Here is a 26,164-nt window from a genome sequence, read left to right as displayed (position 1 = left end):
ATTCACTTGGAGACTAGCCATGCACTGCTAAATTTAGTTATTAAATTAAAACATTAATAATTAACAGAATTACTTTGCAACTTTTTGTTTTCTCAGTGCATCTAGTTCATGTATACAGTGTTTATGCTGAACTCACTGACTAATAATAATAATAACAATATATAAATATGTACATAAAATATGCATGCAACAAAATGGAGCAACACAATGAGACCCAGTCTTCAAAAATAAAAATATAACTAACATTTACCAAGTGTGTGTGGTTCAGAACACACACTAAGCTAAATACCAATTCTTTTAAACATATAAAATAAGCAATATTTTTATTCTCCTTTTTTGCTATAGGAAATTAAGTTTATAAAGGGTAAATGGGGATTAGGGAGATGACACAGTGGTACAGAAATTAAGCTAGTGTGAAGACCGAGGTCAAACTTCCAAAACCCACATAAAGCTTAGCACAGTAAGATGTGTCAATAACTGCTATGATTCTGCTGTGGGAAGCAGAGTAAAAAGAATCCCTGAGAAGCCTATGGGCCAGCCAAACTGCAATACACACATACAAACATACACACACACACACACACACACACACACACACACACACACACAAAGAAAACAAAAAAAAAAAAGGGAATGACTATGACTCTCGAAGACATAGTCTAGAAAAGGAGTATTAAAAGTTCTAAGTTCCCCAGGCTTCAATATCTCACCTTACACATCAGCCTTACAATCCACCAGATCAAAGAAAAAGAAACACATTTCCTGAGGAATGTATTTGCAGGAATTTTATTAGGTTGTGTGAGGTAAAAGGTTTCTTCTACACAGGATTAAAGGGATTCCCAGACGAGGGAGGATCCAGATGAGCCTGAGGTAGTGAGGGATACTGCTAAATCAACAGGGTTATGAGAGGATCCTAGACAGGAAAAGAAGACATTGATGTGTTAATAACTGTTCTCAGTGCTGTGATTATATACCTGACAGGAAGCAATGTACAGGAGGAATGATTTATTCCAACTCTTGATTGGAGGGTTCAGTCCTCAATGGTAGAGAATGCACAGTGCAGGAACCAACTTGTAGCTGTGGCAGAAGGAATGTTAAGCCCCACCTGGACCACAGCTGCAATGGCCTCTGCTTAGCCACTTGGCTGAACCTGAGGAACCACTTCCCAGGAGAACCAATACCCAAGAGCATCTCTTTGTTCAGGCACTCTCATATTAAATATAAGTTTTTAAAACAAATTTCTATTGCTGTATCTTGATGCTATTGCTGTTATATTCTGGTGCTATCAATGGGTGGGGCCCTACCTCTAGGCCACCTTTTCTATTGCAAAGGTTTTGGTTTATCTTTGGTGGACCTGATAACTTTAGAGCTATAGTCACTGGTCAGAATCCACTTTGTACACACTGCCTGCAGCTTTAGCACAAATGAAACCTTTTCCTCACCAAACTACAAAGTTTTCACAACTTTCTGCTCCCTCTTAATGTACATATGATTAGGAAGAGAGACTATTCAACCCATAGCCTTGATGTTATGGTGTGCAGGATCTTCTCATAACTCTGGCAATTTAGTGGAATCCCTCATCACCCCCAGGTTCTTCCTTTCTTTCTCCAAACAACTCAGTCCATTATTTTGGAATTCACCCTAATTCAATTATTCAAAACACAGACAGATTGTTTGCCAGCATTTTACCCAAATGGCTAGTAAACCAATTCTGGACAACCATGTTCTCCTTTTAAAACTTCATTATCAGTTTGTATTATTCACATTTTTGTTAGTATGGTAATCTTTCAAATTCCCTCTAGAATTTCTTGTTTTTCTCTGCTTTTAGGACTCTAGGTCTCTTCTCCACAAAACCCAACTCTTTCATATTCCTCTCAGAAACCATCTCCAAATGCTTAAGAACCATGTCAGGTGGTCATAGTAATGACCCCACTTCTCAGTATCAATTTTCTCTGTTAGTAAATTTTCTGAAAACTATGACAAAACACTTGATAAACTTAGAAGAAAAAAAATATTTATTTTGGGTTGCACTTTGAGGGTGCAATCCCTCATCGTTGGCAGAGCAGGGTAGTAATAGTCTCTTACAGTTGTAAGAAGAGGAACAGAAGACTTAAGACAAGAAGCAGGACAAGTATGTGAACCTCAAACCTGCTTCCTAGTAACTCTTGTGCTCCAGCTAGTTCCCATCTCCTAGAGGTTCCCCAACATCCCAAAAAATCTCCATCACCCAGGACCAAGTGATCAAACTCATTAGCCTATTGTGGACATGTTATATCTCAGCCATAAGGTATAGAAATCAATTCTGATGCATCCTTTAAGATTATTTAAGACCACTCTTTGTTGTTGTTTTTTTTTTTAGCCAAAAAAAATTTGATCAGCTGTGCCACAGAATCTAGAATGTTTGAATTTAAAAAAGTTTACATTAATATTATGTCCCAATGTTCTGTGCACCAGCAGTCTTAATAACATTAGTATTTCTATACCAGAACATTATGAACATTGACACTTTGCTCTATTAATGGACTATAAATAACTTAGTACCTGTCAGGTTTTATTCTGAGACAATTATAGATAGGTTTATGTTTTGCTACCTATTGAGCTATAAAAAAAATCTGGTTTTCAGAATTCTGAGAATTTCAAAATTTCACATAAGAAATGTGAGCTTTTGGCCGGGCGTTGGTGGCGCACGCCTTTAATCCCAGCACTTGGGAGGCAGAGCCAGGCGGATCTCTGTGAGTTCGAGGCCAGCCTGGGCTACCAAGTGAGCTCCAGGAAAGGCGCAAAGCTACACAGAGAAACCCTGTCTCGAAAAAAACAAAAAAAAAAAAAAAGAAATGTGAGCTTTTACTATCAGTAATCTAGGTCAGAGGTTGGAAAAATGGGGTGGGAAAGCCAAGCAGAGTCCTCAGTCATAAAGTTTTGGAGTACATAGTAACATTTATCTAATGAGATACTATGTCTGTGTACATACTGTATTAACAGTACTGAGTGTTTAGATACCATTTCAAAGCCTAAAATATTTGCTATCTACTCTCAACCACAAAAGTTGGGCTGGAAACCGTATCAGGAAACTGATCTTAAGAGGTCTGACTGCTGCCTGTGTTGACCATAACTTCACAGACAAGATGGAGAATGAACATGTGTAAAACTGAATACAACTCATTATTTGAAGCAAAATTAGACAGTATGCTGTGGGCTAGATGAGTATGTGAATGTAAAATATTGGGAAATAATCATATAAAGTAAAGTGATATAGAATTATAATCTGACAACAATCTTATATTTTACATTAAGTGACTAAATATATTGACTTTAAGTAAAGTAAGAAGGCATTCTATAGTCCCTTAAGCAACCACTGGGAATTTTAAAATGAAGAGGAAGAGATATGAAGCTAATAAAGATACTTAGAAAAAAATCACCTGAAATGTGACAGAAGACTAGAAATGGAAGTATAAGAACACATGGGGCAAGAAAAGAAAAAGAGAAATTGCAGAAAATGCTGTGCACTAAATAATTCTTAATACATAACTACTATATATTAAGGTGCTATAAAAAAAGAGAAGTTCTACATAAATATTTATTTTCCTGGATAGAAATCTGAGTCTTAACAAAGCAAAGAGATAATCCTGTGGTCACATAGTCAATCATCTATTTTTTTAATATTACAATAAAATACTTTAATGTGCATAGTATAAGTTCCACTATTGGTAATATCATATTAAATTTTGGTCAAACTAACTATCTGATCTCCATTTAAATTGTGATTTACACTACCTAAAAGGCACAGATCATTGAATTTTTATGTTTTTGGGACAAGAAAGATGTCTGAGCAAGGACTGCTCTTCCACAAGAACAGGGTTTGATTCTCAGCACGCACATGATGACTCACAACCATCTGTAACTATAGCCCCAAGGAAGCCAACACACTCTTCTGAACTCTGAGGCCATAGGCAGACATGTAGCTCACAGACAGACAAGCAGGACCAAACATCCATAAATTGTATATATAAATATACAACTGTATCTTGTGGATCAGAGCTTAAAACAAAGTACCTAGTGGGCCAGCCCACTATGAAATTGACATACATTCAATAATCGCATATTTTTAAAAAAGAATTTCATATTAGAATTATGTGTAGCACGAATCTTAAGTGGTCTTATTAATAAAATTAGACCTGAGGCCAGTTATTGGAATGAATGCTGGAAGATCAGAGAGACAGAACAAGCCACAGCTTCCTCACCTTGCCAATTTTTCAGCTGATCCTATTTCCTCAGATTGGATGCCTCTGAGTCCTCATCCAGAGTGAATTTCAGCTGAACTGCTGCTGGAAAGTCTGAAAGCTTAACCAGCTAAATGCTTCTAGTTTCTGGTCCCCACACCTTATAAACCTTTCTGCTTTCTACCATCACTCCCTGGGATTAAAGACTCGCTTTCTGGGATTAAAGGTGTGAGTCACCAAGCTTGGCTGTATCCTTGAACACATGGATTTCTGCCTCTGGAATGCTATGATTAAAGGTGTGTGCTACCACTGCCTATTCTAAATATCTAGTGGCTTTTCTGTTCTCTGACCCCAGGTAAGCTTATTAGGGTACACAATATTTTGGGGAACACAATACCACCACATTTGTGGCCTAAAAACACATTAAGAAACTTCCCTCTCCACAGTTTTGATCTCCAGTGATTGGTCAGTTTCCAGCAACATTTTAAAATTCCCTTCCAAGGATGCTTGCTGTAACTTGCAGAACTCTGGCCACTAGGAAATATCCTATTTCTACAACAGACCTACTCTAGTTTCTATTTAGGGCTTAAGTGGAATTTGTTGGAATACTTTTTTAGCTTTTACTTTTTTTGCTTTTGTTTGTGAACATTATATAATATTGTTTTAAGGTTTTTCCTAAGAGTAGTTCCTGTAGACAGTTGGAAAGAGATGGCTGTAGAGGCACCAAGAAAAGGAGAAAAAGCCGGGCAGTGGTGGCACACGCCTTTAATCCCAGCACTCAGGAGGCAGAGGCAGGCAGATCTCTGTGAGTTCGAGGCCAGCCTAGACTACAGAGTGAGTTCCAGGAAAGGCTCAAAGCTACACAGAGAAACCCTGTCTCAAAAAACCAAAAAATAAAAAATTTAAAAAATAAAATATAAATAAATGAGTAAGTAACTAAATAAAAAGGGCAGTGAAAAGACAGATCATTCACAGTAGCACACTATGATAAGGAAGAAGTTTTGCACAGAATGAGAAAGAATTCAAGAGACTAGAATAAGAGAAAGGTGGGATAGAGGAGGGAGTGGGGAAAGAGGAGGAAAAAGAGAGACCAGGCTGGCAGTAATAAATTCGCTCTAGTAAGGTCCTGTAATTAGTATAACACTCTAATATTTGTTTCTAATATTGTTTTTATAACTGAGATCGTCATCAAATCTATCAATTAAAGACATTCTGAATTACTTACTGCTTGCTTCTTTGGAAAATGAAATAAAATCTCCCTGATTACATAATGGGTAAACACTATAGGAAGCCACTAAATTTTTAATTCTCACCTAAAAGTTCAATAAGAATACTTTAGAGACCCTCATTCTGTTTTTCACTTTTGAGGAAGAATGAAACCTACATCTCCCTTGTGAGTGTTGTTTAAGAGTCTATTTCTATTTGGAAAAAGAAAAGTGGAGAATCTTTGCATGGAAAATTATTCCTATCTGCCTCCACTTTTGTTCAGTGCACAGCTACTGAAAGTTGCTAAGGTGATAGCACATGTTCTCAGATAAGCAATTACTGACACGATCTTTGTTGTTGCTGTTGTTATTTTGTATATAGAAACAAACAAACAAAAAGGCTCATTCTATAGGGAAGACTCATAGTCTCTGGGTTAATTCTAATAGTTGGATGAATTAAACCAAAATTAAGAACTAACATTTCTTAAAGTCACTTCCTGTCAGTGTAGCATGTGCCATTCTATAGAGTTTTTCAATTTTTCAAACCCTGCATCCCCTTACAATTTGAGCTCTCTTTTACAGAAAACTAAGGTCATTGGACATAGATCATGACTAATCTAATGAGAAGAGGAACAGTAGGTGTAAAGAATAAAAGCTTGCTTAGGGTCCTGGCTCTGACATCTGAGTTCTATGCAAACTGGTCATAACAATTAATCTCAGTAAGCTTCAGTTCCATTATCTATAAAATTAATAGCTTAGTCTAGACAGTTCTAGGATTGAGAATTTGAAGAAATGGTGTTGTGGCTCATTTTTGTGAGCAATTGAGTCCTTATATCTTTTCAAGTGATCAGTAGACAAAAAAGAAGTCTCCAAATACTGACATTTCTTTCAGACAAGACAGTTCAAAGGTTATTTGATGAAAAAAAAAAAGGTCATGTTTTAAGACTGAGAATCCTGTGTGTTTAAAGTGGCCAGTGACATAATAAATGGATTCTTTTTACTTCACTGTCACCTGTTCTAATTCTGGAGTCATTGCATATTTAGTAAACACAGGCCAACTCTGATAGCATGAAAGGAGAATCCCTAGAATCTTTATTTAGAAAGTTACTCAACATAAATGGATAGTAAATAAAAAGCAATGCAAGATAATCCCAAAATTACTGACCAAACAACAATGTATGAGAATAGATTAACTCTTAAAATGAAAATATAACCATAAATTTTAATAAGCAGCAAACAAAGACTGGAATCATTTATAGCACTATTTTAGTAGGTTGATGTCAAGTTCATTCTTTGTATTTCTACATAGGACATCAAATTGACTATGTCAATTTGGTAGGCATAACTAATTCTAAAATTTGTTTCATCTGTATCCATTTTCAAATAGCTAAACATGCTGAGCATGAGAAGTTAGAAGGAACATTCACAAACCAACTTGCCAGTACTGAATGTTCTGGAAAGCAGGAAGTATAGTGTATGATGTGATGGCATCCCGTACCAAGGACCACCTGTAGAAATATACAAGACTGTTGAGTGGTTTATTGAAAATCTCTGTTTGGAAAACTGTTTCATAAATACTCCCCTGGAAACATGAGAAAAGGCTTGACAATTGCTCTACTCATCTTATATTTTTGTCCCTAGACTCAGAATAAGAACATTGGCTAAGAAAAACTGAGAACTCGTGGCACCCATCTACTTTGCAGTAGTTTTAGACTATGGTGCTTTCCAAACTATTTTCAGTATTTTTTTAATACCCTCTAAATTATTCTTACATGATGAACATCGATGTATGGTAAAATAAAGACAAAATCAGACCTGTATCTTTTTTAATAAATTTAGTCTGTTTAATCAACAAGCTTCCCACAGCTTTAGTTAACATTAAAATATAAAGGAAAAGTAGTGGAACAAAGACACCTTTCAAAGTCCAAGCTCTTCCAGCCTTCCAAAACAAGAGCTCTTTAGTTCTATACACCAACTGGAAGAATAAGAAAAAATATGAATGAGAACCATGATGTTTCATTAAAAAACAAAACAAAACTTTTATGTGACTGAAGGAACCTCCCTAAATTACTCTTGTATTTCCTAACACCCAAAAATGAGTTCAAAGAATAAGTGTACTTCACAGTGAGTAAGGAAACTCTTTATCATGCCACTTAAACATAGTTAAAACCCTCCCTGTTTTATTTTCCCCTGAATACCAGCAGAAGTCCATGTTTAAAATTTCTGAAGTTCTTTCAAAACTGTCTTTAATCCTTCCTGAGATCCAGTCTGTACCACATATTGTTAAACGGTCTTATTAATAATAAAGAAAAAACCTGGTGCCAGATATTGGGGTGAAAGCTGAAAGATCAGAGGAACAGAACAAGCCACAGCCAACCTCACCTCACCAACTACTCAGCTGATCCTGTTTCCACGAATCCTCAGATGGAAAGCCTCTCTGAGCCTTCACCCTTGAGGGTCTCAGTTGAACTGCTGCTTAGTTGCTGTCTCCTCCTGCCTTATATACCATTCTCCACCCAACCATGTCACTTCCTGGGCTTAAAGGTGCATGTACTTTCCAAGCAAAGGCACGAGATCTCAAGTGCTGGGATTAAAGGTCTGTGCCACCACTGCCTGACTCTGTTCCAGTGTGGCCTTGAACTTACAAAGATCCAGATGGATCTGTGCCTCCCATGTGATAGGATTAAGGGTGTGTGCCACCATTGTCTGGTCTCTATATCTAATCTGGTGGCTGACTCTGTCCTCTCATTCCCAGATAAGTTTATTAGGGTACACAATATATCACCACATCAGTCACTTTCTCACACAGGACTGTTTTCTATTTCAGATGTAAGCATGACTCTAAAAATAGGTCTTCAAAGTGAAAATGAAATAAGTAGAATTTTGTCATTTTAAATATACCATTACAGAAAATTCCAGTGTGATTTACGCAACAGTAAATGTATTTATTGGAGGAATGAAATTATTGCCTTTGCATATATGAGTATTTATGATCTTAGCTGAATAATAATTATATTCTTGTTTCTAAGGTATGAAATAATGAATTTCAAGGAAATGGGAAAAGATTATTTTGACTACATCAATGTTGGAAGTTGGGACAATGGGGAATTAAAAATGGATGATGATGAAGTATGGTCCAAGAAAAATCATATCATCAGATCTGTGTGCAGTGAACCCTGTGAGAAAGGCCAGATAAAGGTAATATAGAACCCACATTTCTTTGTTTCAGATTGAACAGTATGAACTCTCATTGGATATTTCTTTTTTTTTTTTTTAATTTGGCACTTGTTTTATATTTTACATTGTAAGCTTCTAATGGCAGAAAATTAGTTTATTTTTTACTTTATTCTGATCAATTCTTTAGGAAGTCTAACATTCAACCCTCAATAGTCTGGGTAGCTAATCTGAGCTCATTGATTAAACTGAGGAGTCATAGTTGTCCTTGCTTACTCTTTCTGCATATGACTGTTTCTAAAGATAAAGAAAATTCCTCAGAATGAGGAGTTTAGATCAGGAGAACACATTTAACAAATAGCTATCAAAAATCTGTACGTAATAGTTCATTAATGTCAGTGGGAGAAAATAAATGTGATATCCTCATCAGAGGATTTAATATGAATGAGGAAAAATATATGAAAAGTAAGCAATGTTATGATAATGTGATGGCTTCATTAAAAGAAAAAATCAGAGAAGAGAGGGGCTCTTCTGAGTGAAATTTCAAACATCAGATCATGAAAATGGGTATGATTTCACGGAAAGATCATAGATGTATGGGAACCAGCAATAGATAAGATACAGAAGTAACAGATTGGACACTAGAGTGTCATTGAGTAACTGGGTGGTACATACATGGTTGCTATGAGTAGTTGGTATGAAAGAAAATACCAAAATAACAAATAAAGGCCAATTTTTTATGGACACTTTTCAATATTATACTAAATAACCAACCCATGTTTTATGACAAAGAAACAATAGTATAGTATTAACTAAAATGTTGACACATGTTGGCCCACAGTAGATGACATTAGTAAGTAGCATTATGGATGATGAAACAAGAAGGAAGAGTTAAAATACAGGATGCTGACTGTGGTGACAGGGAAAGAACATTAAGAGTCAGGACAGAAGTAGAAGTGACATTGAAGAACAACTTTGCAGAGGTCCAATCACTCAGTACCGGCTGCTGATTAAATATTGGGTCGGGGAAGAAAAACAAAATATGAGAAAATCAACTGCAATTCCAACTCCTAATAAAGAGTATCATTGTCACAAATGAAAGAAAAATGAATACCTGAGAAATGGCTCATCAAATAAGGCTACTTAGCAGAACTTCTGACTAATTTCTGGGACACACACTATGGAAGTAAAAACTGACTCATAGAATTATAGAATTTCTGGTGTGTTTCATGAACATACAAATACACACACACACACACACACACACACACACACACACACACACACACACATCCCTAACAGAAAAGCGGTTTGAGAAGAAAGTACATGGGTTAGTTTCAAGATTTGTTGATTTTTGATGTGACAATCAAAAGATTGTCTAGAAAAGAAAAAAGACAAAAGATGCACACACATAAGGTGAAAGATCCAGATTTAAGAATAAACTAATTAGAGCTTAAATTGGTACTCTGAGTATATCCAAAATGGCCAGCCTGAAAGTTCAAAATAAAAATAATAATAATGGACACCAAAAATTAAGTCTTCAAAAATATCTGCTTTGAAAGTACAAAGGAAGAAGAGGTTGGGGAGAGTTAATTCTGAGAGGGAGGGAGACAGCAGAGACATGCTGTCAGCTAACATGGTGGTCTGCAGAAGACAAGCCAGGGAAGAGGACGAAAGAGGAACAGACATGAAGACTGAGAATCTACCTTTCCTCTGGATCTCTGGGACAGAAGGCAGGCAAATGGACAAAACACAGTGAAACAGAGTGTGAGGGGGAAGCAGATAAGAAACAATTTGCTACTCTGAGGATTCTAGTTTAAAATCCAGGAATTAAAAAGTTAACGAAGATGAAATAAAAATGTAATTAAGAAAATAGGGGGAGTTAGTTATTGAAGCATAAAATCCTGGGAGAAGAAAAATCATATTGGAAGAATTCAGTTGCTTATCAAATAAGCATGCCATCTCAGGCATACAGAATATTTAAGTTTCCTTGAATTTTTTCAATCAATCCTACATTTATTCAAACTTTCAGTGCTTTTGAGATGTTAGATATAAACAGAAATATTTTAATATTGATAAAAGGTTTTCAGTGGGGGGAAGTAAGAGGATTTCAGAAGCTAACGCTAGACAAAAAAAATATTAGACCAATAAAATAAGAATAATTATAACACCTGGAAAACAGTTTAAGAGCTTGTGGAATTTCTAAAAATATTTGTATCTTTGTTATGACATATGATAAAAGTTGAAACTAAAATGATGAAAAAGCTAAATCTGTCCTACTGCCTGTATTTATAAATAAAGTTTTATTGAAATACAACCACACTCACATTTTTGTCTTTGACATATTGTCTATGGATACTCTTATGCTTTACCTGCACAGTTAGGTAGATTAGATATGACAACTATATGCTCCAAACTTTAGATGTATACTATTTGACAGAAAATTTCCCTAACTCTTGGTATATGGTAACAGAAACATTCTTCATCTTGGCAAGTGACCCTGTATCTAAAATTTTCATGTAAATGCCTTTGTGGATTCATCTAGACTATCAACTATACCTAACTTTTAGTGTTACCTATAGAAACAAATACAATTTAATAATTGTGGCATGCACCTTGCTTTTTGACAATTCATGACATTACAGTTTGAACACATACCTTCAAAATCCTTGAAATTATGAGTAGAGAGATAACTTGTCATGCTTCATCATGTTGTATAGGATATAACTTTTATAATAGTAAAGCTTGATTCCCTGTTACCATAGTCTTAACATTGGTTATATATCTATATTTGCTTAGTTACTCATTTTTAAATTGTTTTCTATGTAGATCTCATTTCCACTCTATGCAGTACACATTCAGCATCATTTTATAAATATGTTTTAAAGTCATAATTAAGTATCTTCATCCATATAACCTTTCCTGGCATTGTCCAGAGATTTATGAACTTGATTTTCCATAGAAACTTGGCATCTTTTTCAGTGACAGTGAAAACACCTTGACTTCCAGTATGTTTATAGTTGGAACTGCTAGGAAGAAGCATCGCCACTATGTCTTGTAATAAGTAATGATGTAAACCAAAACAGAACATGCAAAAAGTTAAACCAAATTGGTTTTGTATGATCAAATCGTAGTGATTCAAGAAGACTGTTATAATTGGAAAAGTGAATACATTTAAATTGGCAAGATATTGACATTCATAACAAATGGAAAATGAGCCACAGGCTGTCATCAGCATATTTCAAGGGTGAAAAACTCAGTATCTTAAATTTGCAAACCCTTGTAAAGGTCTAAAAAGAGTATTTCAGTATTTTACATATGTATATTTATATTACATAATCTAACAATTGTCTAAGAGTAGTTCAGATTACCATGAAAATGAAATTCTACTAATCAAAATAGGTCAGATTTTAGAGCCTTACATTTTATCAGTCACTGATCATTTATCAAAAAAAAAACCTCTATAAAATGAAATATGTTTGAACAGAGGTATCTGGTTGAGATTCTGTGCAACAACATTAATCAGAATTTTAAATACTCCCCTTAGGTGATCCGGAAGGGAGAAGTCAGCTGTTGTTGGACCTGCACACCTTGTAAAGAGAATGAGTACGTGTTTGACGAGTACACCTGCAAGGCGTGCCAGCTGGGGTCCTGGCCCACTGATGACCTGACAGGTACTCTGAAACCAACTGAAAAATGATGCAGCCATGAAGATGAAAGGGTCATACTTCCACCTGTCTTTCACTGAGCATAGTCTAGGGTTCAAAGAATTCCCTTGGAGACAGAAGCCTTCCTAGAGTCTGACTTAACCATGGAAAGCTTTAGATTTCAGAGGAACTTCTGCCTGATTTCTATCCTCACTCCCAAACAGAGCTCTTGGCTGTCTATTGGGCATACTCAACCCATCCTCAGAATATCTTACATATTCCTAAGTAGACCATGAGCTTCCTGTTAAGAGACTGAAATACATCACAAGTCCAAGAACAAAAAGAAAATGTTTTAGCAAAAATTGTATCTTTTTCTTTGTGATTTTTTTCTTCTTGAAATCTGAAGCTTCCCAGTAATCGATGTAGTTTTTAAGCAGTGTTGGCAAAGGGCAAGACAAGCCTGCCCTTGTTAACGTGTTTGAATTTCATTTAATTTAGGGTCTTTATTTCAAAAGCTACTCCTATATGTCATAGTGTCCATTCCACACTCTACATTCATTTCCAATATTTCCAATGAAAACCGAAGCCCAGATTCCCACAACCCTCCTTGCAACCCATCATCAATTTGCTCAATGCACATAATTGATTAAAAATTAAATAAAGACACAGAAATTAATATTATCCTTCTGTTATAAAGAAGTTTACAGTTTAATGCTAAAGGTAAAATATAGAAGCACGATTAATAGAGTGAATGCAAATGAAAATAACCATATCAAGCAAATTGAATCAAATACAAAGACAAATGTTACATGTTCATTTTCATTTGTGGTTCCTAGTCTTTACAGAAACATAAAATTATATATATGACATGAAAGTAGAAGCAATACTGTGTAGGGGAACACACAGGACCAATGAGAAGGGGGAGAAGGCAGAAATAGGATAATAAGGATAGAGATGGAATATGTTCAAAGTACATTATATACTTGCTTGAAAATAGTCTTTCATATCTTAGTATAAAAAAAATGAGGCCTAAAAGGGCACTCCTGGAAGAACACCCACTTGGGATATGTCTAGTGGCTCCAGTATTAAGATGGATTTTAGCACAGAATTCCTAGAAGATAGATATAAGATCATCAGTGGTAAGTCCCTCCCTCAAGAAAAAATTGATTACCCATGGCCATTGTACCAGCTTACATCAAAGCTCTGATTATAAGAATCCTGTGATCTGGAGCCCTTTGAGGCTTGCTCACATTAAGACTCTTTATTAGTGAGTGATATTTATACAGAGGATTTCTCTTTCTTAAAAAGATTTAATAAAACATTCAAGTGCCTAGTAGTAGCATTGAGTCCTGTTTTTACCATTAGACAAGCTTTCTGATGTTCTTAGACATTCCAGAGCTGACTCAGTGCTGAGCACTAAGTCAAAATGAATTTTTTGAGTAGATGAATTATAATATGTGTGTACATGCACACAAAATTTAAATGCCTACAAGAAAAAGTTATTGTAAGTAGATTTCTATGAGTTTGATGTGGCACAGTATTTGGTATGCTCTCTTTATATTGATTCATTATTTTTCTAATTTCAATTTTTAAAACTTGTATGCTCAGAATGTTGCATAATTAAGTACCCTGTCAATGAATACAGTGGTCCATTGGTATCTGTGTGGATTGGTTTCAGGTCCCCAGATGAATGCCAGAATCCTCTAAGTAAATCTACTTAAATACTTCATATAAAATAAAATGGAACAATATCTACCATATCACTTTCTCATAGACCCCTACAAGTATTACATCATCTGTGTTTGGTTTATAAGACTAAAGGCAGTGTAAGCAGTTATATAAAAATTTGTCATAACATATTGTTTATGGAGTAATGACAAGAATGTGAAGACCATACTTGTTTAATACAGATTTTTTTTTATTTTTCCCATTTGCCTGCAGTTGTTTGAACCCATGAGTGCAATATCCATGAATACATCCAGAATAATGCTTCTAAATGTAACTTTTTTGTTTTTTAATCTTTTAAGATGATGCTATTGTACTTAAAGTGAATATGGCCTACTCATTTTCCCAATAGATACATATTATATTATTGCCATTTTCATTATAATAATGGGTGATATAGAAAATGAATGGAAAACATAGTTCTCACATGTGGTCTCAATAGTATAGTCTTTTATGTACCTTGTCGTGTTGTGGGGAGAGAAACTTTAAACACACACACACACACAAATTGTGCAAAATGAGCAAAAGAATAGCAGATAAAATGAAAATTTTGGAGAAATAATAGAGAACATGTAACTTAAAGTTGTGGTCATAAAATATTTTTCTAGAAAAATGACATGTGGTAAAAAAAATTGCTAGCAAATGACAAGAAAAATGGCATTCCTGACCAAGAAGATAACACATATGGAAAGGCAAAAGATGTGAGAATATTGTCAGACTTCAGAAAGGTATCGGGGCAAGAACTGATGCCCCTAAAAGAATGTGCTCATGAGTTGAGTGTTAAATTGTCATTGAAGTGAGAAACCATTGCAAGAATTCCAGTGGGTACAAGCGTAGGATAAATGACATGCTCTTATATAGCACTCTCATTGCTGTGAGCTTGAATGATTTGGGGTAGAGGAAAGGTAGAAATCAAGTAAACAGATTGGGAAGAGATGGAAGGTAAAAGTCAAACAGACAGATTGGATGGTGATTGCTACAGCTGACAAGATATCTTGCTGTCTTTAACCAAACAATGCATTGGAATATCTGAGATATTATTTCGCATAAAATCAACAATACACACAGATAAAATGATACAGAGGGTGTTAAAGAAGACTGTCAAATTTCCTACCTTAAACACTAAAGGAATGAATGCATTCGTTCATAAATATCTAGACTTAAGTGTTAAATTAGAGCAATTTGAAATGCCTTTTCAAATTGTTAAATAGGAAGTAATTAATTTAAATGTTGTGGCTTTAATGTGTGCCATAAAATGTGCCATGGGTTGGCAATAGAAGATAAAATTAAGTTTCCAGGAAACCTAAAATTTGGCTAAAGAAAAGTTTGTTTAAAAAAAGGGTAAAAACACTTCAGTGCAATTAGTATTAAAGGTGAAGAATAAACAGTATTATGAATAACTGGAGAATTGGAGAAAGTTTAACCTTGAAATATAAGTCAACATTCACAAGAACAGTGACAAGGATGATTCTAGAAGTAAAAGGTTCTTCCAGTATCATTATGATCACAACCTAGAAATGATGCAGGAAGGGCTAATGCACTGCTTCCTTGTTTAACGTAATAGGCACATACAGTTTTTACACTCTTTTGTCTCAAAAATGTCCCTGTGTAAAGACAAGTTCTCCAGTGTTAATTCTTCTTTCTTCTTGCTCAGGTAACTTCTTGTATAAGTAATACACACTCACATTTTCAGACTTTCTTGTACTTGATTCAGTAAAGCAACTCTTATCCCACTCTTACCCTGCTATTAGGATGATCCTGACAAAAGACCCCAGATCTACCATAATGTGGAACCTCATAGTTATTTATCATTCCTTATTTTGCAAATGTTTCTGTTCAATGAAATGGGCTTGATGCCAAACACTTTGGAAGATGTTACCACTCAGGTTTCTCTGCCCTACAAAAATGTCATTTCTGATTTTGCTTTATTTTCTTTTGTCTGTTTGGGGGCAGGAGATGAGGCCTGTCGTTGCCTGTTCTGTATAATCTAGGCATTCAAAATGATGTTTCCCCACTTTAGTTGTTAGCTCACTGTGTTTTTCCTGTTTCAAAGTCTCCCCAAATGATGTGATCTACTTTGACCTTTTAAATGGCTGCCAACACCATTGGACAGCAATTGCTGTCCTGCTCTGCCTCATTCTCGTTCTGACATTCAGTTGTGGGAATATGAATTCCAAATGTACTTTCTTCTTCAGTCTGCAGACAGGAAAACCAGGCATTGGCCAATTCAAATCTACACATGGTCTTATAAGCCATGAGGTGGTGTGTGTGTGTGTGTGTGTGTGTGTGTGTGTGTTAATAAAGTGGGCACTCAGTACATGCTTGTCTACTTGCTGTAAAATGATGGAGCATGTTATAAATCAAGAATGTTATACATTTAGGAACAGCCCAGGAACAGGCTCTTTGACTAAGAGTTTACATTTTATCCTGTACACAGTATGGGATTCTCAGAGGTTTTCACAAAGAAAAATTAAACTATTTGTTCCTGGATACCAGCATAGATGTGAGTGTGTGTATGTGTGCCCTTATGAAAGACAGAAAATAGTTATACTTTAACTCACAGTCATCAGGTACCAATACCAGCAGTGAGAAGCATGAGAAAGACCCCTGGTCTACAAATACTGGCATTCTAAATGTTGACAGCTATAACAAATGGTTAGATTAATATCAAAGATGACCAGAAGAACATGAAAATCCAGACCAATAGAAGCTAACAGTTGTGTCTAAAATCACTCTTCAATAAAGTCCATGTATGTAGGAATTAAAGTAAGAACAGTAGCTTCTTATGTGAAAATTAAAGAGAAGAGTATTTACGATGCTGCAGTGCAGGGACCAAGAAGAAACAGTATGGAGAAGAGAGCCAGCACAGCTAAGCAAATACCAAGGCTTTTAGTGTTCTATAAATCATGATAAGTAAGATTAGAGCCATTTGTTTATTCAGTCATCTAGTAATCCACTCATTAAAAGCATATCTAGTGCCATCTCTGACCTAGATAAAGTAAAGGAAAATATCTTTCCCTTCTATCACCCATGTATTTTGGGTGAAACCTCTGTGGCAAAAGATAGAATAGCAAGAGAAAAACATTATAATTATTCAACATAACCTTTAGTTTTTGAGCCTTAAATTTACTTGTTTCGTAACAGAGCTCTCTATGCTACCCAGATTCATCTCCAAGTCCTATCTCACCTAATCCCCTTACTTAGGTTTCATGAAGAGCTCAATGTCAGTACAGATCAGGCCTATGCTACCATCACCATGTAATATTTATTAACTTTGGAGTGACATAAAAACTTCCACAAAGCAATTTAGACCTGAGCGAGTAGTTAAAGCTGAGTAGTTACATGCCTGGGTTTGATAAAAAGAAAAGAAGTGACTTGTGGTAAACTGTAGTAGGGAAGTCATGGGCTAAGCTTAGCAAGGCTTGCTTGCTCCGTTTCCTCTCTGTATCCTTTCTCTTGGCAGAAGAGGATGATCTTGTCCTGCAGGTATGACAATGGGAGAGGTCCTTCCACTGAAATCTCTTACATCACCTGCTTCCGCAGAGATGATGAGGAAAGTACAAGAAGTCCTTTACAAGCTATTTCTCAAATTCAGTATGCCAAGGGGCCATATTGGGAGATGGTATATCATGAACTCTGTCACGGACAATATTCTAAGTGCTAAAACATTTCTGTAAACTAACCAGACAAAACACTCTGCCCTTCTATCATAGAAAATAGTTTTCACCAAGGCCATTATCTCTCAGAATATCCAAAAATCAAATAAAAGGAAATGCAATCCTGGAGGACCACGATATAAAAATTATTTACACAATGATAATGGAGAATGGATATTAATTTTAAGCATGAAATGGAAGGACGATATGGTGATAGCATCTAGAAAGAGTCTCATAGGAATTACAGAAGAGGTTCAATTATGTTTGTAAAGTGCCTCCATGGGACTGAGTATCATTTGATGTTAACATGACAAGACATTATTATTTTTTTTAAATCTGAGTTCTTTTTATTCATACTCTACACATTTCATTTTTAATTTAAAAACATTTCTTAACATTTTCTTATATAATATTAAAAATAAATTTAAAAATAAATGATTGAACTATAAATGCTAAGAAAATTACAGTAACAAATTTTAGTGCAATCAATGTGAATCTATTGGTGTATGGGCTAAAATAGCATAGTAGGTATAAAAATCAATGAAGGAATTTGATTGAGAATTAACATTGTTAAAATTGGGTAATTTGTTCTCTAATTACAAAAAACGTCAGTGCAATAATGGTCTACTTTGAGATGGGAAGAAAAAATGGAAAAAAAATGACAATTTGTGTGCAGCAGTCAGAAGTTTCTAAATGCCTCTACTGGCCAGAAACTTTGTCATGTTTCACCATTTCTTGCCACTGTAAAACTTTTCTATTTGTGTTTGAGTGTGTGTGTGTGTGTGTGTGTGTGTGTGTGTGTGTGTGTGTGTGTATTCTGCTAAGGAATTTATGGCAAGGTGCAAGTAGCAAAATTCTCAGATCTTTAATTTCCCTTCCAAAGCTGCAAAATTATTCCCTGTTGAACCTGTCAGGGACTGGCACCCTCCAATAAACCCATTGAACATCAAAAGTAAAATCGACTTGGCTTTCAAGCTGGAAGCAGTGGGAAGCCTGTGACAGGAAGTTAGAATGGTCTCCTGCTTCTCACTCACAAAAGAAACAGAACTTCAAGTGCAGAGCTGTGAAAATGCAAGGAGACATATTAACAAGGACATTCTCTAACAAATCATGAGTGACTTAATTGCTTTAGAGTTTGGAAACTGAATTTTCACCTAAGGAGGGAGAGTTTGCAGTTAAACAATAAAGAGTTCAGAAGGGAAGTGGAGGAAGTGCTCCTGGAGGGGCTGTGACCAGTGATGGGTCTCTGAGCCTCAAAGCCTGTGCTATCCTTTGCAAGCATTTATTTAATATGTTTCTTATTTTGTCCTACTTTACCGGACTTTTCAAGCCTTTTAGTATGTATACTCACTTAATAAAAGCATGTGAGATTGTCTGGCATTGCTAACAACTAAAATCATTAAGTGTTTTCTGTTTTAATCCTACAACATAGATTTATATTTTAAAAACTGAGATCACTAAGATTCAGGAAAACTGTATACATTATTTAGGACACAACCCTCAAGAAAAATCAAGCCCAGGGGGCTATGCAACCTCTCTTCTGTGGCAGAATCATTTTTCAGTCCATATTTCCAGGAAATTGTAGAGAAAAGAATTCAGATGAAAATCTGTCAGAGTATTAATTATCTCCAGGATGTTTGGGTATTTTTTACTCTAAGTGTGATTAAAGCAGGCTATTTGGTTTTTGCAATTAAATTTAGACACAGAAATGGGGAAATCTTGCCATTTGTAAGTATTATGTGTTTCTGATGCCTTTTTGTGTGAATTTAGATGGGAAATGTTTATTTTTATCTTTCTAGCTATAATAGCATTTGCATTAATAATTGAACAGATTTTTAGAACAGTGCTGTCTAGCTGTTGACTTCTAGTTTCTGTAACAATCTAACAAGGACCACATGCTACACAGCTGGTTGCTCTGTCATTCATTCATTTTACAAACAATTTAATGTTTTTTCACACAGTGCTAAGTTCTGTTAACTTAAATGAGAGGTGACTAACCTTCCAAGTTTGAAGATTCACAAGTCCATAGTTGAAGCCTGACTTAAATAATCACATTGAGATTATAGATGTGATGTATACAGTAATTGGACCACATAGCCAGTGCAACACTGGTACAAAAGATGAAATTACCCATATATTGAATTTGCCAAACTCAGCACTTGACACACAATGGTGATGGATACAAAATCCCCACTCGTGAATATTTCAGAATCTGGCTGGATATACATTCAAAGAGTCTGGCTAGACATCCATGCAAATAAGGAGGCAATTCAATATATTAGGTTTTCCTACTCTAATATAGAAGTTGATTTAACTATAGTCAAATAAAAGAATAGAGAGGAGAAAATAAAGTTGAAAAAAGAGCTGCAGCAGAAGAGGGTAGGACTGGAGGAACCATTGATCACAAAGGACTATCAATAAGAGATACTTGATCAGGTCTTGAAAGTTTGAAGGATCTTCTGAGAGGATAGGGAATGAGTTCTTGACAGAATGAGAAGTTAAACTGGGAAAATAGGAGAGTCCCTTCTCTGTAAAAAGGATTCACAGAGAGATCCTTTAGTAAGCAGGGAAGGAAAGGTAAAGTGACTGCTTTCTGACTCAGGAAGAAAACAGCAGCAAATAACCTGCAGGTGTAATTTTCAAGATGAGGAAAAGGAGAGGTCTGTGTTAGAATGGGCTAGGATGTGGTGGTAAAGGAGTTAGGGGACCAGGGAGAAGGGATGGGGAAGAGGGAAAGGAGACAGGGGTATTTATCCCAGAGGGACAAAAGACTGCCTCTGGATAGAGAGGGGGGCAGACACAGGCAAATGGTGATTTATAAAGGTAAGGGGGGAAACTCTGTGTTATGATGAGGTATTTAATTTTAATTGGGCATGTTAATTAAGTGATCCAAAGGGGGTTTTTGATGGCTGGACTTTGGTAGTCAGCCTCAGGAGGAGGAAATGGCCAAATAAGAGAATAGCCCTTGGGGGCTAGCTTTAGGAATGTAATCTAACTGATTTTAGCAAGTCAGAAGAAATAGGAGAGAAGGGCAAGGTCTGCCAGAGCCACATGCTCCAGTGGGCTAGTGTCCCTTCAAAAACAATTTCAGGCACAGAGACTATAAAGAATATTTATGTCACATTAAAATACTGTGTATACTCCTGAACATATATCTTAAACAAAACATAGTCTTTTAGAATCAAGTGTATCACACATTTGTAGTCACATTTCTATAAAGGCCTTCAAGATGGAAGCCATCTTTCCTAAACAAAACAAGCATCATAATGATGAATATCTGCAAAAGGAAGTGCCAATTTCCACAATAGAATTCCCTAGGTCCCCGAGCATTACATAGGACTCCCTTTAAAAGTTTGACGCATACACATCCACCAAAACAATCTAAGGAAGTTAAGTTTATGTAGAATAAAGAATAAAAAAATTCATCTGCAGGTGGTTTCAACTATGTTCAAGATATGCCTCCAATAATTCATTTTCATTAAGTTCCAAGAGCCCAGAGTTTTTAAATCAAAAGGCTTTTGGAGTCAGTGACAGTCATGTTCAAATCCACTCCACAAATGACTCAGCATGTGACATCAAGCAAATTAATGTCCCTCATCTTTAAATATCAGTTTGCTTTTCCTCTAAATGAAAGTAATAATAACTAGATTAGAAGAGGTATAAAATATACTACAAATATTTTAAAACATGTTTTAATATTAACATTTCATATTAACTGCCATTATTATTCTACTAAAGTTTTGAAAACAATAACTGAAGACATGCCCTGGTTCTTTTCCAACAATTAGCTTGATGAAACTGTTCCCCTTAATGTTGATATGAACAATGTTTTTGTTTTTGTTTTTAATGAGATAACACAACACTCTTGTGGAAAAGTTGTCAAATGCCTTCTGACTCTTCCAATGTCTCAACTTTTATCAATTTATAAACAGTTTCCAAACAGAAAATAATAACTAATAAACTAAGATATATGTATACCTGTAAACATCACTTACTCCAGGAGTGGGGAAAGTGGTGGATGCACCATTCTTAGTGGGCCTTTCTGGAACTGACCCCAAAGGAAAACATAAATAAATTTGCATCTTGTCAGAAACACAGCAATAAGAAATGAGCTAAAGAGGCCCACAGAAATCCACAAAGATACCTGTTAGTTATTTAGCTGCGTTGTGTTCTTACCCTGCAAGGAAACGTCACGAAACACAACAGAATCCGCTTATAAGAGTTTATTAGAAATACAGGGATAGAGAGTGTGCAGGCCTGTGGGAGAGACACGTGCGTGGAGAAGAGGGACTGGGAAACATGGCGCTCCACTTTTAAAACTGGCTGGGGGCGTGGCCAGGTCACGTCACTACTCCACGCGTGTGCGTAGATCACATGGTCATGTTGCGCACTTACGTGACCATGTAACGTCATGGACCCTGATCACGCGAGACCCCTTGGCCCGGAACTTGCTAGGCGGAGATGTCCGGGTCCGCCGGGTATCCTAGCTACGAGACGCCTTGATCCGGAAATGGCTAGGCGGAAGTGTCCGCCTGGTAAATGCGACCGTGTTGTAAACCCTTCATTCCCGACTCTTATTTTTTAAAAAAAGAAAAAATTGTGGTTGACTGGGTACGGGGGCAACGTTTCTCTCAAAGACTGCTTCCAGCTGAATAGTGGGCGTTGGTTAACTCTTGGGGGGGGGGGGTGAGGGGTATCTTGTGAAGTCCGGGAATGATGGTGGAGGTCCTGGAATGACGTTCTGCCGTCTCCTGGTTCTGCGGCTGTCCATCCATACTGTAGCTGAAGGCCTCCCGTTTAACAAGATACTGTTGACATAGAGAGAGCTTAGAGAGAAAGAATCATTATTTTATTTTGGAGTTGGCATTTGTCTGAGGTAGATTTGGCCTGCTCAGATAGAGGCATGTGACATTTACCTGAGGTAGATCTGGTCTTAGTACTCTGCTTAATTTCTATCTGAGACAAGCCTCATTAGAGGTAGTTCATTTAAGGCACCTGTTTTCCTTAGGCAAGCCTTGCTGGAGGTAGTTTATTTAAGGCACCTGTTTCCCTTACTAGGTTAGCACTTGGGAAACACAGGTGATCAGTTGCTGAGTATTGAACAATGATAAATTATTGTATTACATTATTCCTTACCGCCTGGATATTTTTGATGGTCCTTTTGCCTCCGGCTCTGTGTGGCCCTGGTTGGAAAAGGAAGGGGTGGTACCTTATTCCTCTGGAATTGGCGACAAAGCAGGGGATCCTGATGTCCTCTGGAGCTTGAGAGTGAGAGGCCCTGTTTGTTTCACTGTATATGAAGAGAGATTTTTCTGGGATGGAGGTGAGATAAAAGGTTTTAGGTGAGACAGGTGGACCCAGTGAGGAAAGCCCTCGAGTTTAGCAGCTGTAGGGGTTACAAGAATTACTTTGAAGGGTCCCTGCCACTTAGGGGAAAGAGGTGAAAGACGCTGACCTGGAGGAGAGAGAAGAACCTGATCTCCAGTGTGTATTGGAGATGGGCAAGGATTGTCACACGGCTGAGGCAGTGAACAGTCCGCATAGCTCCACAGAATAGACCTTAGATGACATAAAAGAGGGGTTAACAGGCTATCTGGAACAGCTGGAGGCTTGGAAAAAAGACCTGGTGTTAGAACTGGCCTTCCATACATTAGTTCAAATGGAGAGATTGAAAGAGACTTTTTAGGAAGAGCCCTGAGCCTGAGGAGAGCTAGAGGCAATAATCTTACCCAGTCAAGATGAAGTTCCTGTGACATCTTGGTAAGAATAGTTTTTAAAGACCGGTTGGTACGCTCCACCTTTCCTGAGGACTGGGGGCGGTATGGAATATGGAAATTCCATGAGATATTAAGGGCCTTAGCTAGTGTCTGAGAAATCTGGGAAGTGAACTCTGGACCATTATCAGACTGGAGAGAAGCAGGGAAATGCGACCGTGTTGTAAACCCTTCAATACCCCCACAAAAGACAGCTGGCAATGGTTGAGAGACAGCTGGGACTGACCTACTCTGGTGATGGGATGGCCACACCCTACTAGTTGTGCCAGAAACCCCATCCAAGGACTGAGGAATCTGGATGCAGATATCCACGGCTAGGCCCCGGGTGGAGCACTGGGAGTCTAATTAGTGAGAAAGAGGAGGGTTTATATGAGCGAGAATTGTTGAAACCAAGGTTGGATAAAGCACAGGGACAAATAGCCAAACGAATGGAAACACATGAACTATGAACCAAAGGCTGAGGGGCCCCCAACTGGATCAGGCCCTCTGAATAGGTGAGACAGTTGATTAGCTTGATCTGTTTGGGAGGCATCTAGGCAGTGGTACCAGGTCCTGGGCTCGTTGCATGAGTTAGCCGTTTGAAACCTGGGACTTATGCAGGGACGCTTGGCTCAATCTGGGAGGAGGGGACTGGACCTGCCTGGACTGAGTTTATCAGGTCGATCCCAGTCCTCGGGGGAGACCTTGATCTGGAGGAGGTGGGAATGGGGGTGGGCTGGGGGGAAGGGGAGGGGGGCAGGAAGGTAGACAACAAGGGAATCTGTGGCTGTTATGTAGAACTGAATAGTATTGTAAAATAAAATAAAAAACATAAAGAAAAAAAAAAAAGAAATGAGCACAGTGTTGTTCACGGCGATCAATCTGTGGTCTTTAACCAAACAATGACACTGTGGTCAAACCACTTTGGTGTGGTCAAACTAGAGAAAACAATGTGGTTTCATTGATCTTAATTTCATAGCTTACACAAAGTAAATTATCACAATTCCTCCAAAGATCATAAAACATTGTGAGTGCTTAAACCTACATTAGTCAACCCACTTGGGGAAGGCTTTATCAATTATCAGCATATTATGAGAGTGAGGTGGAAGATGTAAATGATTTCTATCTTCACACCTCTTAAGGACTGCAGTAGACGGAGTGAAAAATGCATGGAATATTATGCTTCCTTGTGCTTAAAACTGAAGATAATATACCATTTTCTTGAAGCTACTTATATGTAAAGAGGCCAGGAAGATATAACATCCTGTCTTTCCCCTGGAAGAGCATAGGACAGTATAATAAAACACAGGCAATTTAGCAGCCATTGAGTCATTTTCGTTTTACATGCGTACCTCTCCTTTCTCCCTTTTCCTCATTACATAATTATTCTGCAATTGTTGAAGTCACATATTGTGTTGTTTTGCTCAGTTCTCACAGCAGTCCTTGAACTATCAATGTAGGCAGGTATTATCATCTTCCCTCAGAAAGCCCTCAGTGGTTTCACATCTAAGTTCTTAGTAGTGATTCCCTGAAACAATCTAATTCTCTGGTGGCTGTGTCTGCACTGTAAAGTTAACCCTTTGCCTGTCTTCACATTCTAGCTGTTTGGTTGACATCTCTACTACTCTTTCCCCAGAATTCCTTTCAAACACTCTGCATTTCTTATCCTATCTGTCTCTTTATCTGAAAATAGATTAAAAAACAAAGCCTCATAACACTGTTGTATCAAACAGCCTGACACCCCTAAAGCACTGAGCACAGTGCCGAGCACTGTGATCACAAAGCTGGGTATTTGGAGAGTCCTCTAAAAAAACAAATGACTTCCTTCCTAACTCCGTAGTCCAGACCCACTATCTTAAATGGGAGTTCATGCTCAATAATGCATATTGAATTCAGAACCAAGTGGAAGGCTCTAGTTGCATTGTGTGAATAATTTTCTGTCATTTGGTGGTTAGTAGAAACCATTAATCTTTTCCCATGTGCATCTTTCTTATGTGTGTGTCTGGGAGTTGATCCTGTATTTTCTTTCTGTAATAAAAACCAAACATTTTAATTAGTTAAATAATATAGTAGCTCACTTGGGAAGTGCTTATAAGTCTGTATTACTTAAAAATTAGGAAGCGGTAGTCTTGGGAAGAAAAGCAGGAGGAAACATTTGGGTAAGAACTTGCATATGATTTTGCAAACAGCCTTAAGAAAAGTAATAGCAGCCGAGGCTCAAGAAAATCCCAGCATGTCTCAAACAGGAAGAAAATCTAGGGTATGTGGGTAGAGAAGGAAGACAGCGTGGCTTAGAAAGAGTCTGCTCAAGGTCTGCAGCACAAAGTCAGAAAGCCTTTGAACACTAGGAAGGAAAACCAACTACTGGAAGAAATTGCTTCTCACAAATCTGACTAAAAATACTGGGAAAGAATTTTGATCACCATCCTTCCTGTTAGGAAAGGCAAATAAAAATTAATAGCAAAGCCCTTCTTACAGCTAATATGATATGTGTAAAATTCAGGGACTGGTTTAAAGTAAAGACTTTGATGTTTGGTCTTAGTGAAATACTAAAGTAGCTCTAAGCATTGTATGGATTCAGTCCTGTGAAGTTGCTTCACTTGTCTTTTCTGGGTCATTGTATTTATCCATGAATATTTCTATAATGGTTTCCTCGGATCAAATGTTCATTATAGCTAAGGGAATGCTTTATTGTATCCATTTTATGTGTAGAGTTGTAAACAAGTAGAGTATAATGCCCCTACAACCTGGAAGTACTTGCTTTGAAGCTGAAAATGAAATACG

The 26,164-nt window shown here is 37.0% G+C and overlaps 1 protein-coding gene across 6 annotated transcripts in view; it reads left to right on the top strand.

The window, feature by feature from the left end:
• The window catches only part of Grm5 (glutamate metabotropic receptor 5), a 482,266-nt gene that overhangs the window by 391,316 nt on the left and 64,786 nt on the right, over nt 1-26,164 (top strand). For all 6 annotated transcript variants that reach the window (XM_028856718.2, XM_028856719.2, XM_028856715.2 and 3 more), the window contains 2 exons: nt 8,455-8,623; nt 12,147-12,273. In XM_028856718.2, coding sequence (XP_028712551.1) covers nt 8,455-8,623; nt 12,147-12,273 — 296 coding nt within the window. The remainder of the gene's footprint in view (nt 1-8,454; nt 8,624-12,146; nt 12,274-26,164) is intronic.

This window comes from Peromyscus leucopus, chromosome 1 (genome assembly GCF_004664715.2).
Source record: "Peromyscus leucopus breed LL Stock chromosome 1, UCI_PerLeu_2.1, whole genome shotgun sequence".
Lineage (NCBI taxonomy): Eukaryota > Metazoa > Chordata > Mammalia > Rodentia > Cricetidae > Peromyscus > Peromyscus leucopus.
The sequence above is the reverse complement of the archived record's forward strand: the minus strand, read 5'-3'. Positions and strand labels throughout refer to the sequence as shown.